Raw genomic sequence first — 15,911 nt, 5'->3', positions numbered from 1 at the left:
GCCTGTTCAAAGGGTTTGGTGGGCCACAGCCAAGTTGCTCTCATGAGAGCAACCCGAAAAACGTCGAGTCGTCGAGTACGGTGCCGGCCAGTTTGCCTCAAACCTCGACAGTCGATTGTCGAAAATCGACCGAGCCGCGCCTTTGATTTCGACAACTCTCGCGCCGGCGCTCTTCCAGTGTCACCCGGAGGTATGTAAGACGCGCCCTCGGACGTCTTGGTATTGTCCGCCTTGCTCTTGATATTATGCGTCCCGCAACAACGCAGTCACATATCCTGCGCCCGGCAACGCCCACGCCTGACAAAACATCAAGGGCGATGATCGCCAAGTCATCTCAATGAGGCCCTGCCGCTGAGATAACAGGGCTTTCCGAAAAGGCCGGAAGGCTGAGGCGCCTTGCCACGGCCGTGGGCCAAGTATGGGGCGCACCAGCACAGCGGAATGGAGCCATCATATGCGCGGAGGATGGGACAAACGGACAAGACGCTCGCTTTGGATGTTTCCGCTGTCATGAGGGCTCTTTGAGTGACGCTCCCGCAGCTGCCAGAGCGTATATATGGGGGTGCGAGCGGCATCCCTCGTCAGAAAGGGCTCCTGTTGGCTCTACACACTTCTGTGTAAGAGATCACATCAAACAACGCTCCTCAATATACTCAACATCTACCAACCACGGCTCGTTTTAATCCGAACAGTCCTAAGTTTACCTCACAAGCACAGCATCCACCAGCATGGTTCACTACGCGTCCCTCCTCCTCGCCTGCCTCCTGGGCAGCGCCGCGGCAGGCGTCGCCCCGAGCGACACGAATTTGGATGAGCGCTCCAACAAACAGGTCTCCACGGATGGGACCCTGCACTGTGGCATCTTCGGGTCCGGGGACAAGGACACCGTCTCGGCGCTTGAGAGGGATCTGTCCGGGAAACTTAAGGACCAGATGTTCAACATCAAGCCCGGCGAGTGCAACAGGGTGCACTGCGACGATACAACCGGAATCTACGTCTGTAACGTATGTGTAATCCCGTGGCCCCTTCTTCGCACCAACATTCAACCCTCCCGATCTCCCCTCTCTCCCCTTTTTCCCTCCTCCTCCTCCTCCCGATTTTCAATGCAAACGCGGGAAAAGAGCCCCAACAAGAGACTGACAACGTATGTTTTCGGGTGCAGGACGGCAGCCATGAGATACCGCTCAGTGGCTCAATGATTGCCAAGGGCGTCAAGTGTATCTATGACAACTGCTGCCGGGATGACTACTCCGGCCTGTCCTCGTACAACAGGGGCCAGTCCGGGCAGAAGTTCTTCCAAGCGATGGGTGTCAACTTCAACATCGCTGTCGGGTACGGGAACTGCCGCGACCCCGTCAACATCAGGCCCGACCGCGCCGAAGGCTGGGGCGTCAACCCCGTGTGCAAAGGCGGCGTCATGGTCCCGGACAACGTCAACTGTTACTGAGGGGGCTGCTCTCTTCTTTCTTGGTCTGTTATCTTTGTTTTACTTTTCGTTTCTTCTGCTCGGAAGCACATTGTGAAAGAAGGCTTAGGCTTTAGCAAACGGGTTTCTCTTAACGGTACTATTACTTCTTCCCTCCTCCTTAGTGCGGGATGTTCGCGGGGGCGTCGCCGGTGTACTTGAGTGTAATTCCTTCTGTTCGCCTCGTATTGTATCAGAAGACTAGCAGATGGGATGCTACAGTTCGGGCCTAAAGGCTGGAGTCCCAAAACCCACCGAATGACCTCGAATTAGAATACATAACTGGTGTGGAAGCTGTACTCGTATTTGGAGTCCAGCCTGTGATTATGTAGAGCAAGTGTTGTGGGAAAGCACTGTAGCATATAAAACTGGTTTGCTATGTTCAATTCACCACGACCTAGGTCTCAAGAGTATGCTCACATCTTCGATCAGAAAGACAGTATCCAACCACGGTGCACAACGCTCTCATTCATCAGTAATTAAAGGTTCAAAGACCTCGGTACCCCCCCCCCTTCATCATCTCTTCCCAGCCCCGGTGCCGCCACCACCAGACACAGCAGTAACCTCCTCAACACGAGTTCCATTGCCGTTTGCGGCAGTGTCGTGTCCAGCGCCCTGCTGGAACACACCCGAGGTGCCCGCAGTCTTCGCCGCCGCCGCAGGGTCACCCGAGAGACCGTACCACGCCACGACGGCGACGCCCAGGACGCCACTGATACAGCTGAAGACCAGGGCCACGATGCCCCTGGCGGTGAACCCGTCCGGCAGCCTCGCGGGCGGCGATGGCTCGCCCTTGAGGTTCAGGAGATCGACCGTATTGCCGGCCGCGTTCCCGGTCGTGGGCATGGCGGGCGACGCGGCGGCACAGGCATCATAATGCCCCTGCGGGACGGTGAGCGTCTGCTGCAGGTCGAGCGGCGCCTCGACCATGGTGGCGATGAGCCCGGACTCGACGTGCCACTCGATGTGGCAGTGGAACAGCCAGACGCCGGGGTTGTCGGCGCGGAAGCGCAGCACGATGTTGCCCTGCGGGGGCAGCACGAAGGTGTCCCTGCGCATCGGGACGGGCGAGAAGTCGGCCTCGGTGGCGTTGGAGTCGGCGAAGGCGCCCACGTCCTCGGCGGACCGCCACACCGCCTGGAAGGCGTGCCCGTGCAGGTGGAAGGGGTGCTTGCCCGTGTCGGCGTTGTCCACCACGAGCTGGACGACCTCGCCCTTCTGCAGGACGAAGCTGTGCGTGTGGCTGCCGTAGACAAAGGCGTTGTTGGCCGTCTCGCCGGATGAGAGGGCCGTGTACAGTGTTGGGACCTTGGGGGCCTTGTATGTGATGTTGTTGAAGAAGGCGCTGGAATCACGTTAGTGTTGGGAGTTGTCGGGATGTGTCTGATCGAGTAGACTTACTAGTTCGCCCCGTCTCCGAGGTTGTCCATGATGACTTCCAGCTCGATCTGATGATCTGGAGTGCCAAGGATTGTTTGGTTGTCGTACGGTACTAGAGTGTAGTCGTCAAATTCGTTAAACTCATCCACCAACGCTGGTTCGGGCATCGGCTTTGAACTGTCGTACGACAGCCACCCGGTGACGTTCCAGTTCAAGTCGTCGGGCAGGGTGTCGAAGAGGTCCTGGGAGGAGAATTAGTCCTGTGTGACCCCTGGAAAGATAGATGGAAGACCAAAGAGACTCACGGTATCCATGCTTGCCACAAATGGGAAATTCGCGCTGGTGTCGTTCCTCGTCGTCAGCAGGAAGCTGCACCTCTGCGCAGCGGAGAGATATATCCTGTCGGCCACCGCAGGCTGCGTGTAGATGCCGTCGACTTCCACGATCGATATGTTGTGGCCCTCGAACCAGACGTACTGCCCCGCAAAGGCCCCCATGTTGACCATGCGGAACAGATACGTCTTGCCCGGCTCGACGGAGACGGTGAGGTTCTGTGTCTCGTTGAGGAGGGCATTCTTGGGGACTGGTTCCGCACCGGTAGGGTTGTCCTTGCTGATGAAACCCTCGATCAAACCGGGCATTTCGTCGTGGTACCAGTCGGAGACGGTAAGGACGAGTTCCTCGTCGTACTGCCCGCTGAACGGAGAGTCCCGGTCGTGGACGATCAGTGGGCCGCGCAGGCCGTCGGGGTACTGGCCTCTCACGTGGGAGTGGTACCAATACGTGCCTGGTTGGTTGATTGTGAAGTTGTAGGTGAACCTGGAGCCCGGTTGGATTGGGCATTGTGTCACACCTACAGGGCCGTCCATGTGCGTTGTGCCATTCCTGTGGGAGGGCTTGTGGTCAGCACGGCACTAGGTGATGTCCAGGCTCCTCGAAATTGCGGGATTTGTCTTACATGTAAAGCCCATGGAAGTGCAGCGACGTTGACTGGTTCCCCAGCGAGTTCAGGACATTGACGACAACCTGATCACCGACATTTGCTGTGATCTGGGGGATAGGCCACTGTCCGTTGATGCCAATGGTGGGACGGTCAAAAGCGCCATCTGGGTTTGCGGTAACCCACCCGACCTCGAAGTCGTATGTGACGGTAGCTGCTTGTACTACAGCAAAGAGGGAGAAGAGTGCCGGTAGAAGCACACGTGAAGGAGTTGAGAAGGCCATGCTGCTGGCCAAGACAAATTTGAATGCCCTAATCCAGGTTCCGGACAGCACAGCACAGCACATGTCAGGAAATGAAATGGAGAGGCTGAGGTCGATTTGAGGTAGGCAACCTTGGGATTACTGGTGTTGTGTACGAAAGTGCACCCAGATGCAGCCCAAGAGAACAATGGACGGGCAAAGAGGCAGAGGTCAGCTCGCACAAAACCGAGGGACACGGCTGCGGGAGGCGGGTAGCCAGATGCAGCAAGGGCGCTTGTAACCGGGCTCAAGGAGCTGAGATTATCTTATCAATCAAAATCAAAATCAGAAATAGTCATGGTCAGGCCCCGGGGCGGTGGTGTGGCCTATAGTAGTAGTGAAGTACCTAGGTAGACACTCGTGTGTAGGACCAAAGTCTCAAAACCGGTCAGGATTCCCGATTCCCACCCGCCGATGGTCGCTCAGCCAGAAGGCGCCCAGACAGAGAATGCGAAGGGCGGGCCAGGAAAACGAGCGAGCTGATGGCCAAGGGTGGTGAAGCCAAGGGGCATGTCCGTCAACGAGGGAAGGTTTAAGCGCATGGGGGTCCGATGCGACGGTGATCCACTGGTAGGGGTGGGAGGGGGGCGACGGGGCTGCCAGAACAGGCTGGAGCCCGCAGAGATTGTTACATGGAGCGAAGCTTGTCGCCCATGCCATGAGCTTGTTTGACTAGCCATCTTGGCTGGAGTGGGTCTCCGCTGTGACGTGACCTTTTTTTTTTTTTTTTTTTTTTTTTTTTTTTTTTTTTTTTTTTTGGCTGCTCGGCGAGGTCTGCCCCTCGTCGCCGAGGGTGGCACGCCGGCCTGTTGTTAGTTAGCGCTGCGGCATCAGCTCGATGCATCAGCAGGTAAGAAGCGGCGAGGACGAGCCAAAGGGGTGGTGAGGCTAATGGCAACGGCGGCCTGAGGAATGCTGGCTACTGTGTAGAGGTAGTTGCTGTCCCAGGCCGAATGGAAACGGGACGATGCGGTGAGTGGCTGGGTGGGGGTGGGGGGGACGGATCAGATAAGATTCGGCAGGGAGGTGTTTTGAATCTGATCTGATAAGGCAGTTGGGAGGACCCTGCTCCGCGCATGGGACTCAAAAACAAGTGTCGGGGCTAAAAGATCAACGGCGCAGAGTTTTGTTGTTGTTAGCCAGCCCACGGAAGATCATGGCACGTCCTGCGGGGTCAGCTTCTGCTTCTGGCTTGCATCGTACGACTTATACACACCCGGTCCTGCTTTGAATGACTCTGTCGCAGTGGATGGAGGTGCCGATGCTCGTTTCCCACCTGCCCTGAGTTGAAGGATCTTGACCCGGAAATTAAGCTTTTGACGGGCTGAGCTACAGGCTAACAGGGTGCTTGGACAGTGGGGAGCAGGGGTGCTAGCGGGCCCCCTGCTGCTCCTCTTACACGCCATTGGGCCGACGTTCAAGACCGGCGAACAACACGACCACTTGGGCAGTAGACTGCGTGATACCTTGTGCGTTCTTTGTCATGCTTTGCCCACCCACACAGTTCCCCCTGTTCGATGGACGGTTCTCAGCGAGAGCGAGACTCCCCACCCACCACTACCACCATTCGGTACACCCTGCAGGTCGGGAATGGATGTGCAGATCCTGATTCGTCCAATGTTACAAACCTGCAGGGCACAGATCGCTGGCGAGGCGTCGACCAGGCTGGCTGGTCGGTCAACTTGGTCGAGCATGCATCTGCTCACTTTGGTGAATCCGAATCCCTGGACAGCCTGCTTTTAGGAATCATTCCCCCCACCGCCCGTCTCACATAACGATTATCTGATAAGATTGATCAGAAGTGGCCAGCCGTGGACAGGGGCAAACCACCCAAACCTCCTCAAGCCCACTCTGCTGCTTAGCTGGACCCCTTGCCGGCGCCCGGTCTCACTCCGACTGTGCCCGTGTAATGGTGTCTTGTCCGGCATCCTCGTCCCCATTGTCGTTCCTCCCTCGTGTCCTCCTGTCCCAACCCAGACACCTGCAAACCAACAGCCGCCAACATGGCTCCCCAAGTCTTCGCCGTCCCCGTCTTCCTCGTCGTCTTCCGTGAGACCCTCGAGACCGTCATCATTGTCTCCGTGCTCCTCGCGTGGCTCAAACAGACCCTCGACGGCCCTGAGCGAGATGTCAAGGTCTACAAGAAGCTCCGGCGCCAGGTGAGCCCGATCGCGACAATGCGCACAAGGCGTGCACGTCTCTAACTCTGTCTCGTGTAAATAGGTCTGGGCAGGAACCGGCCTCGGCTTCTTCATCTGCCTGGTAGTAGCAGCCGCCGTCATTGGAACCTTCTACACCGTCGGCGTCAACAACTGGGAAACCAGCGAGCTTTACTATGAGGGCGCCTTCGCATTGTTCGCAGCCATCATCATCACCCTCGTCGGCGCAGCCCTCCTGCGCATCTCCAAGATGCAGGAGAAGTGGCGCGTCAAGCTGGCCGCCGCCCTCGAGGGGCCCGTGGTCAAGACGGGCACCCGCTTCGGATGGCTCAAGAACTTCTCCGAGAAGTACGCCTTGTTCATCCTCCCTTTCATCACCGTCCTGCGCGAGGGCATCGAGGCCATCATCTTCGTGGCTGGTGTGTCGTTCTCTGCGCCGGCCACTGCCTTCCCGTTGCCTGCTGTTGTTGGGCTGCTGGTAGGTATTCTTGTAGGGTATATTCTGTACAAGTAAGTCAAACCTCGCAATCTTCTCCCTTGAGTTACCAAGCAGCTGACATTCTCCCCGCAGGTCCGGATCTTCGGCCAAGATGCAACTCTTTCTCGTAGTCTCGACCTGCTTGCTATACCTTGTCGCAGCTGGCCTGTTCTCCCGAGCTGTCGGTTACTTTGAACAACAGAAGTGGCAAGTAATTTAAGCACGATATTTTCCTACCCAAGTCAACTGGTGTCAGATACCTCCATGATATGGGGACGGTATCACTAACATCGAACCAGGAACAACATTGTCGGAGGTGATGCAGCTGAACTCGGAGTCGGCCCTGGCTCTTACGACGTCGACAAGGCCGTATGGCATGTTAACGTGAGTCTGATACAGCGCGCATGATGCTCAGCCTTCTCAAATTCTGACCAAAGTTACAGTGCTGTAGCCCTGAGTTCAACGGCGGAGGAGGCTGGGGTATCTTCAACGCCATCCTGGGCTGGAACAACACCGGCACATACGGCTCCGTCGTCGCGTACAACGTCTACTGGATCTTCGTCATCGCCAGCTTCATTGTGATGAGGTTCAAAGAGGTCAAGGGCCACTGGCCCTTCATGAAGCCAAAGCATGTTTCCTCGGAGACGAGCAGTGAGTCTGGCGTCAATGGAGGAGCGGCCAATGGCCAGGGAGGCAAGAGAGCCGAGACCGAGGAGAAGTCTGTCGCAGCGTCATAGGCGGACAGACTCGGCCAGGGCGGATGGTTCTGAGGCGTAGTATGAGAGCATCTTGAAGACTACAGGATGGCATAGGTGAGGATAATCTACTGTGGAATTTGGGGCAGGAGGAGAATATAGTGCACTTTATTGTATAGCCAGAATAAGAACACTCATTGTGATTACCATCACAATCTATAATCCAGGGTAGAACGGCTTGGTTGTTGTTAACACTTGAGTCTCTCTTACTTTGTGTACCTGCTGGACTACCGAAAACCTGGACTCGAAGGACTGAGCTCGTCGTCGTGATATGCCTGGGTGATTGATGACGAAAAGAGGAAACTTTTTCAAGCCCAGTAGCTTTCTTATCTCTTGTATTTGACTTTTAGTCAAGGGGGCTTGGCTACAACCAGTGGCCTGCTTATACCAAATGCCAACTCCAAATGGCTGGTATGCTTCATTTAGTCTTCACTCACCCATTGCCACTTAGGAGCACTTTTGAGTGTGACGGCACGATCAACGTCGATGCGAACGACGGTCCGCCACTTGACGTTTTATTCTGATCCGGTGCACACTTCCTTGCCACGAATGCAAGACCGCGCAAGACCTCTCAATACCACAAGGTCGAAAAGGCACGGTGGGGGTGGTAGGATGAGAAGAGAAAGCAAATTCATATCACAATGGTATCTCTCTATATGCTCTGCTGGTGCCGCAGGTACATCAATCGCTCTAGATCGCAGCCAACCGACCCTGCAGGCCATCCCACTCCCTCGAGCCCACAATGCGCACGTCGTGGACCCCGCCGCCACCAGGCGCCACCTTCCCCTGGCCGTCCGGCAGGCGGATGTGCAGCCTCGCGGCCGCGGCGTTCCTCGCCTTCCTGAGGGACACCCCATCCTTGTCCCGGCGCTGCTGCGAGTGCTGCTGCTGGCCGGACAGGACCTGACCCTTGCGGGCGACGCTGTCGCGCCAGCTCTGCCAGGCTGCGAGGTCCTCCATTTGCTTGGCGGCGTGGTACTGCGGCGTGCTCTTCGCGCTCTTCCACGCCAGCTTGTCCGCAGGCAGCTTGCCCAGGTCGTACACCTTGGCCTCGGTGGCCATCCGGACCAGCTCGCCCAGCACGTCCCTGCCCTCCGCCACCACCAGCTTCCTGCGCTGCTCGTGCACCGGCGCCGGCCTCTTCACCGGCTCGGACAGCCAGTCGTGCCCGCCCTGCTCCGTGAGCCTCGCCCGCCTGTTGTCCTCCCGGAGGTACCTCACCGCCGACTGCAGGCTGGTGATCTCCTCCTTGAGCGTGTCCATCTCGCGTGCCGTCGCGACCGCCATCTCCTTGCCTGCCTTCGTGCCAGCCGCTGCCTCGCTGAACGCGCGCGAGTCGCCCGCGATCTTCTTCCACTTGTCCCTGTCTGCCTCGAGCGTCTTCAGCTCGCGGTCCTGCTTCTCGATGTCCTCCTTCAGCGATGCGACGTTGCCACCTGACTTCTCGATCTGGAGCTCCAGGTCCGTGATCCTGTTCGCCTTGGCGGTCGCGTCACGCATGCGCGACTCCAGGGTCTCGATCTTGAGCGTCGCCGTGCTGAGGCTCTCCTCACGCTGCGCGATGGCGCGGCGGGCCTCATTGTATTCCTCTTTGAGGTGTCGGAGCTCCTCTTCGGCGTCGACAGGGACGGTTTTGACCGCTCGAAGTTCCTGAGAGCGTAGGATCCAGGGCGCCGGACTGCGCTCGAACTCCTGGGTCTGCGTGAAGTCCGATGCAAGCTGCGAGAGGTCGCTGATCTCGCTGGTGAGTGTGCGGAGCTTGTTCAGGTATGTCGCGAAGAGATCGGACTCGTCCGAGCTTGCCACCGCAAAGACGGTCTTTCGCACGCGGTCCTGCACCTCCAGCCATGTGTATGGCTCTGTTCGGCCCTCCTCGTGCAACAGCTGATGAAGGTCTAGTCCAATTCGGCGGGCAAGTTCTGCGATTTCTTGTGACACCTCTTCACATCGCTGGAAGACTTCCTGAGTCTCATGCGGCAACGCGAGGGACCGCAACCTCAAGTCCTCAAGCGCCTTAACAGTTCTACCCGAGATGACCTTGGTGCTGCGAGTCTGTGTGACGACAGCATCTGCCTTCCTGATAAAATATTGTGCGACTTCATCCTCCTCGCTCGCCGAAGGAATAATGCGCTGCACCATAGTTTGCAGCGTGGTAAAGGTAGTAGCAGCGGATTCGAGGTGGCTCTGCATCATCAATGTCTTCATGTAAACATCGTCTGCAAAGCTCTCAAGGTCGCTTGAGATGTGGACTTCTCCAAGATGCGTCATGAGGGCAATGGTGCGTTGCAGCTCGCTTGCACATTGCTTCTCCTTCAGCTCGTCCTTCTTCAGACCCTCGATCCATTGGTTCAAGGCTCTCTCCACGGGCTCAAGCTCATACAGCGCACCCGCATACTTGGCAAACTGCTCAAGCGAGCAGTGGCTGATGGAGTTGACGAACCTCTCGCACATCGACGACACCCACGTGAGCTTGTCCATTGCATCGCAGCCAGACAGAACATCGTCCTCATGACCAGGGTGCGCATGGCCCTTGACTCTCTCCTGGATGAACTGGTGCAGCAAGTTCGCCTTGAACGCCAGCCTCCTGAATCGCAGGAGGGCCAGGACAGAGTCACGATCACTCTGGTAGCTGTCGGGCAAGAACATCTTCACTATCTCCAGATGTTGCTCTGCTTCTTGGGCCTCCAAGCGCCGCAGCTCGAGGTCAATTGTCTTTGCTTGTGCCTTCTCGGCGGAGATTTGCAGCCTCATCGTCAGGTCCTCCATGGCTCTCGATCGGCTGTTCAGCTTCTCTGACTCCGTGTCCGACACAGCTTGCGATGCCTTCATGTCTTGCAGGTCGCTCTGTAGATTGGTAACGAGCTCGCGGAACCTAGAGAGGGTGTACTCCATATCCTCCATCATGGTCTCCTGTTCCGCAGCGCGTCTCGCCTGCTCTGTGATGACGCTGTCTTTGAAGTCGATCTCCTCTTGTAGTTCCTTCTCATTCTGAACATGGTTGATCTCAAGCTCGTCATTAACTTCCTTGAGATTTTCGAGGTCGTCGATGATGGCCTTGAGTTCTTCAAGCTGCTCGGCCTGACTCATGTTGCGCTCCGTAAGATCCTCAATCATGTCTTCAGCGCCAAGGGCCGTGTCAAGCTGTTGCCGAAGATCCTCGACCATCGCCTCAGCTTGCGCGAGTTTGCCCTTTGCGGCCTCGTGCTGCTCTTTGACAGTGGCGAGTTCCGTGACGTCCTCTTCAAGACTCTTGATCTGGTCCCGAAACTCTTCTTCCTGCTGCTGCGTGATATCCCGCAGGCGGATGAGAGCATCACGTAATCGCTCATTGTTCCTCTCCATCTGTATCCAGTTTGTGCTGGCCTTCTCTTCTGGTGACATGCCCTTGGTGTACTCGGAGTTTTCCTCTCTCAGGATGTCGAGTTCGAGCTCGAGCTCCTCGGCCTTTTCTTTCAACGCCTCAACTTCGGCCTTCAGCACCTCGGCAGTCTCCTCGGCCATCTCACGATCCAGAGTCGCCAGCTCTAGCGTCGTCTCATGCTCAGCCTGCATAGTCTCGACCGAATTCAGCCTTTCTTCTGCTTCCTTGAGCATCTTCCTAAGTTCCGTGTTTTCCTGCTGCTGCGGTGCATACTTGGCCTGAAGCTTCTGTATGATCCCTTCAAATTTGTCCCGTTCGCCCTGGACCTTGTCCAGATTCTTGAGCTTGTCTCGATCTTCCATGCGTTTCCTTTCCATGACCCTCAGCTTTGCCTTCAAGTCTTCAATTTCCCGGTTGGAGGCCTGAAGAGCCTGTGTCGTGGGCCTCGACACCTTTCTTGCAGGGTCAGTCTCTGCTGAGCCACTAAGATTCTCTAATGCTGGGTTCCTCTGCTGTGACGGGGAATCTTCATCGCTGCTAGCCCTCTGTGACGCGGCACCCCTGTCGATAGAGCTCCGCTTTTCCGCCCCGGACTGTGAGCCTGGAGAGCCTCGTTTTGAGGCCTCGGGCCGGGCTTTGCCTGTGGTCAGAGATAGCCGACTGCTCGCAGTCCTTGCTGTGGTGGTGGGCCGGGAGGCTCCTGCAGACGAGACTGATGCTTGGCGGCCTACTCGGGATGCGGGAACAGCGGGAGGGCCCATAGATGATCTCGTCGTAGCTGAAGCGGCTCGTGCTTTGGTAGTTGTAGTCCCTCGTGCATTCGCAGGGGTGCCGGTGCGGGAGGTGGCCGCGCTTGACGAGGCGGTTCCGAGCTGCTTTGTAGGGGACTTGGTAGGCGACTGCAGTGTAATTCGAAATCAGCATCGACAGAAGCAATAGGACACAACAGCCTGGGGACAGGATCCTCACTCTTGCAATGCTAGAAGGGCGTGACGTCCTCGGACCCGGACTAGGGCTGGGGGCATTCAGGCTCTTCCTCCTTCCCACGCCAGTATCAAGAGAGGTGCTCGCAGTCCTCGACCCCGAAGTGAACATGCTGCTCGGCCTCGAGGTGCTTGTCTTCCTTGTGGCTGTTGCGGCAGGCTTTGGTTTCGGCGGGGGCTGGGCAACAACAGCGACGGCGGCGGGCCGCACGAACATGCCGTTGCCCATGTCACAGTCGAAATACCGCTCGCCCTGGACGCTGCCATCATTCTTGCCCGAGCCGTCGTCCAGCTCGACGCCGACCCAGACGCCGGGCGCGAAGGCCGTCTCGCCGACGAAGCGGACGACGGCACTGCGGCCATCGGCCAGGCGGATGACCTGCCCTGGTACCAGTTCTGTCATTTTGACCGGAGGGAGGGCGGTGCTCGTCGTGAGTTTTCTATCGTCGGATGGGCATTTCGCGGAGTGGGCGCCGTCGTTGTCGTCGTTGGTGTCGCAGTCGTGGCGCTGACATAGAGCTGTTTACTTGTGTCGCGTCCCCTGACCGACGCGGGTGTTGGCTTCCTTGCTGCTCACTGCAGGCACTTGGAAGCGGCAGGGACGACGTCCTAGCTCCGGGAGCTACTGTGTTAGTGCCCTTCGGTTTCATAACGGGTAGCCACGGGGGTTAACCCCCTGGCGCACTAACACGAGCCGCGAATTCGTGCAACATTCCACGGCCGCCCTTTGAAACAATGCGATTCGATTCCAAATTGTTGCTGGATTTGAACACTATTGTTTTTCAGCTTGAATAGCTACAGTAAGGAAAGAGAGTTTAAATACAATCATAGCTTGTTCACGTGGGTGGGGCGACAGAGCACCGCCTGTCACCCATCACCATCGTCGTCAGCATCAGTCCTGCCATGTTCCCTTTGCCCTGTCCCCTCACTCGTCTCCAAAGGAGTAGCCGTCTCTAAAACTCCCCGCTCTGACCCACTCCATCAGCTCAAAGGCCAGCCTCCTCTCTGTCTTCTCGTCTACCGTCCCCTTCTCGGCGTCGACCCTCACAATCATGATGCCAGGGGCTCGGTACTCAACCGCACTGGAACCGCTCCTAGCCAGTTCATCTGACGTCGAGGCTCGGATGTACACCACCAGGTCTGGCCCCACAATCCCTCGCCACAGCGTTGCCATCCACTGCCAGTGATCCACGGGCGAGTAGGGGTCCGTGATGGCGACGGTGGATGCGAACTTGTCCGACAGTGTAAGGCTGAAGCCATCAGGTATGAGTGCGACTGGGAGGAGGGGTTTTGAAGACGAAGCAGGGGCAATCTGCTTGGTCGTAATGTGCTTAATGATCTCGGCTGACTTGGAATGCCACTCCATGATGGTCTGCAGGTAGTTGAAGGTCCCCGTCGCGTGGGAGCTCGTATTGACAGTGCCACTGGCATCTTTCTTAGTGGTGGCGCTGCTCGCACTGCCGCTTCGGCTTTCGTTGTTGTCCTTGTCCTTGTCGCGCGTACCACTCATCTGTGCATCCTCCCCGTCGTCCTTGCCCTTCTTTCCAGGGCTACGAGCACCAGAAAAGTCATTTTGTTTCGCTGAGGACGAGTCAGTCCAGATTTTGGTCTCGCACTCCCCCGACTGCCTCAATGCTTTCTCTATCACGGGCATGACCTCGCGCATCAGTGCCGCACTTGCCCCCTCAATAGCTATCACCGGTCCCCTCGTCTCGGCGGAGGGACTTCCCGGTGCAGGTGGTCCGAGAGGGGGGCTGATCTTGCGCAAGACATCAAGCTTGTTCATGTATGGGATGCTCATGACCATGGCCTCGATGCCTCTCGCCTGGCTGTCCCTTGACAACCCCTGTTGGTTCATGATTCCCAGGCCTGTCGCTCCACTACCTGAGAGTGTTTGGGCGCCGCTTGCATCGGAGGCTTGTGTGGGAGACGTAGGGATTTGCAGAGGCGCCAGTGTTAGAGACTCGTCGTATGTGGAGTTGTTGCGCGACGTGTGGCCAGCTGATGGCGGTGGAGCACCGGTACTGAATTGTCGATTTGGGCGAGGAGGCGGAGCCATCATTGTCGTGTCTTGCTGCAAGCCGCTCGGGCCTGTGGGCATGCGTGGACGAGGAAGGGGAGCCATCGGGCCTGGGCCAAATGTGCTGCTTCCGGGCGTCCCAGTGTAGGCACTGCTGCCGACGGAGGAGGTTCGCCGGGTACTTGAGCCGTGGGCAGCATAGTTGACCGGAGATGACATAGATTGCTGCATGTGTTGTGGATGCTGCGAAACGGGCACTGAGTGATCAGGTGAACGACCTCGGTCGCCAACGCGTCGTCGCTTTGCCTCGGCCGGCGACATCACCTCGTAGTCGTCGTGTTGCGTCCGTCTCTTTGACATATGAGGAGGCAAGCCGTCATAGGTCTCCTCGATTGTCCGAAGCTGCTCTTGATGCTGTGGGTAGTACGCCACGCGGCGAGGGTCTCCTCCATGCTGAGGGCCCATGTCCATCAAGGGCCTGTGGTGCTGTTGCACTTGCTCAATCACCCGCGGGTTATTGGCAATGAACGGCTGCATTGCAGACGAGCCCAACGGGTGCCCGTGGTGGCTACCCGTCATGAATGGTGTCGAAGGCGTCCTAGGCGTGGCGATATACCGTCCCTGGCACTTTGGACACCGTCCTGGATCCTCCCCCAACGCAGAAGCAGGTCTGGCCGATGGACCCCCTTTTCCGCCGCGGCGAGGTTGGTATTTGTATTGTGGATACTGGCGCTGGTGCCGGGCTTTTTCTTCCTCCGCAAGACGTTTCCAGTAGTTCTTGACCTCCTCAGTCTCCTCGCGCCACAGCTCACCAATGATCTTTGAGATCTCCGGGTTCGCTAGGCCGGGATATTTGAGGACCACACCGGCTTGGTGATGTTGGCGGTAAAGGATGAAGGCTGTTCACAAGGAAACCAAGAGATTGCTACATATCAGCCAATGAAGATTCTCAGGTCGTCACAGCAACTTGTGACTCAGAAGAACAAAGAAGATGAGGCCCGAGTTGCGTCTCAGGAACAGACGAAAGGGAACGGAAATATCAGCAACATCGGGAGGGCAACAACAGAACCCACGGTGCAAGGGCTAGAGATACAATTATGTATTAATGATAGAACATACCGTTGCGAGGTCTTGGAACTTTTGGTGGCGCTGGGCAGATGCATATGAGATCCGTCGCGGTAGCTGAAGGCGGAGGTGTGCCCACCAGCGCTGGGGAGTGGATGGACAGCCCGTCAAGCCTGGGGTGGTTTGCCTCCTCAATGTTGATGGACTGTGCCCGTTTCCTGGTCAGTCGCCCGGGGACAGCAGGGAGCCCGTGGGTTTCCCTCGGAGGCGAACGAGGCTGAGTAAATTGTTGTTGCTGTTGTTGCTGCTGTTGCTGTTGCTGTTGCTGCTGCTGCTGCTGCTGTGGCTGCTGCTGCTGTGGCTGCTGCTGCTGTTGGGATGATGGCTGCTGCCTCCCAAGACCGTTGCTGGATCTTGTAGACATGGCATGAGTGCTGCCGGTAGGTGAAGTGAGGGCATGAGGAGGAGTGAGTGGGTGAGAAGGGGAAGGGTCAGAGGAAGAGGCAGGATTGGTGGCTACGTCTGTCATTTTGCTGCAAAAGACCTGCTGTCTGGGTGGGCAAACGAGGTAGGAATTCGAACAGCTGGGAGGCAGCAGGAGACAAGTCAGACCGACTGGACAGAACCCAGGTTCAGGGGGCAAATGGGATTGTTCGGTGAGTTCTGTCGGTCAAGGGCCAGAGTCGGTCAGTGGTGGCTGCCCGTGAGGTGAGCGGTAACCGCCAGTCGAATCTCAGCAACGAGCAAGGCGAATGAAGGAGGCCTGGTCCAAGAAGGAAATGGGCTTCCACAACTTCATGTTAGGGGCAAAAATGACCACCAAGGTCTTGTTGGATTGTCTGCTTTGTGACATGCCCCCCTCTTCTCTTCACCAATTCATGGGCGACCTGACAATGACCAGGCTAGCTCTCTTTCCTCTCAATAGCCTTATGGCTGGCTTTCCTGGCGGCCATTATCAGGGTGGTGGTGATGATGGGGCAATCGGCTGGGCGCAATGGGGGGA

General features: G+C 57.3%; 5 protein-coding genes across 5 annotated transcripts; 2 read left to right on the top strand and 3 right to left on the bottom strand.

The window, feature by feature from the left end:
* Positions 1-728: 728 nt before the first annotated feature.
* Positions 729-1,447, top strand: INS49_011258 (uncharacterized protein; the record flags this gene model as incomplete). Its single annotated transcript, XM_043171977.1, has 2 exons — positions 729-1,004; positions 1,163-1,447. The coding sequence occupies 2 exons, from the start codon at positions 729-731 to the stop codon at positions 1,445-1,447; spliced, it is 561 nt and encodes a 186-aa protein (XP_043023722.1).
* A 534-nt stretch (positions 1,448-1,981) lies between these two features.
* On the bottom strand, positions 1,982-4,069 carry INS49_011257 (uncharacterized protein; the record flags this gene model as incomplete). Its single annotated transcript, XM_043171976.1, has 4 exons — positions 1,982-2,810; positions 2,867-3,087; positions 3,151-3,730; positions 3,804-4,069. The coding sequence occupies 4 exons, from the start codon at positions 4,067-4,069 to the stop codon at positions 1,982-1,984; spliced, it is 1,896 nt and encodes a 631-aa protein (XP_043023721.1).
* A 2,021-nt stretch (positions 4,070-6,090) lies between these two features.
* On the top strand, positions 6,091-7,461 carry INS49_011256 (uncharacterized protein; the record flags this gene model as incomplete). Its single annotated transcript, XM_043171975.1, has 5 exons — positions 6,091-6,246; positions 6,311-6,756; positions 6,818-6,928; positions 7,024-7,108; positions 7,168-7,461. 5 exons carry the CDS (start codon positions 6,091-6,093, stop codon positions 7,459-7,461), a joined length of 1,092 nt encoding a protein of 363 aa, XP_043023720.1.
* Positions 7,462-8,169: 708 nt separating this feature from the next.
* INS49_011255 (uncharacterized protein) lies at positions 8,170-12,226 on the bottom strand (the record flags this gene model as incomplete). The annotated part of the gene is made up of 3 exons (XM_043171974.1): positions 8,170-11,480; positions 11,572-11,739; positions 11,851-12,226. The coding sequence occupies 3 exons, from the start codon at positions 12,224-12,226 to the stop codon at positions 8,170-8,172; spliced, it is 3,855 nt and encodes a 1,284-aa protein (XP_043023719.1).
* Positions 12,227-12,748: 522 nt separating this feature from the next.
* Positions 12,749-15,332, bottom strand: INS49_011254 (uncharacterized protein; the record flags this gene model as incomplete). Its single annotated transcript, XM_043171973.1, has 2 exons — positions 12,749-14,742; positions 14,963-15,332. 2 exons carry the CDS (start codon positions 15,330-15,332, stop codon positions 12,749-12,751), a joined length of 2,364 nt encoding a protein of 787 aa, XP_043023718.1.
* Between the last annotated feature and the right edge of the window lie 579 nt (positions 15,333-15,911).

Source organism: Diaporthe citri (genome assembly GCF_014595645.1).
Source record: "Diaporthe citri strain NFHF-8-4 chromosome Unknown scaffold_5, whole genome shotgun sequence".
Classification (NCBI taxonomy): domain Eukaryota; kingdom Fungi; phylum Ascomycota; class Sordariomycetes; order Diaporthales; family Diaporthaceae; genus Diaporthe; species Diaporthe citri.
The sequence above is the reverse complement of the archived record's forward strand: the minus strand, read 5'-3'. Positions and strand labels throughout refer to the sequence as shown.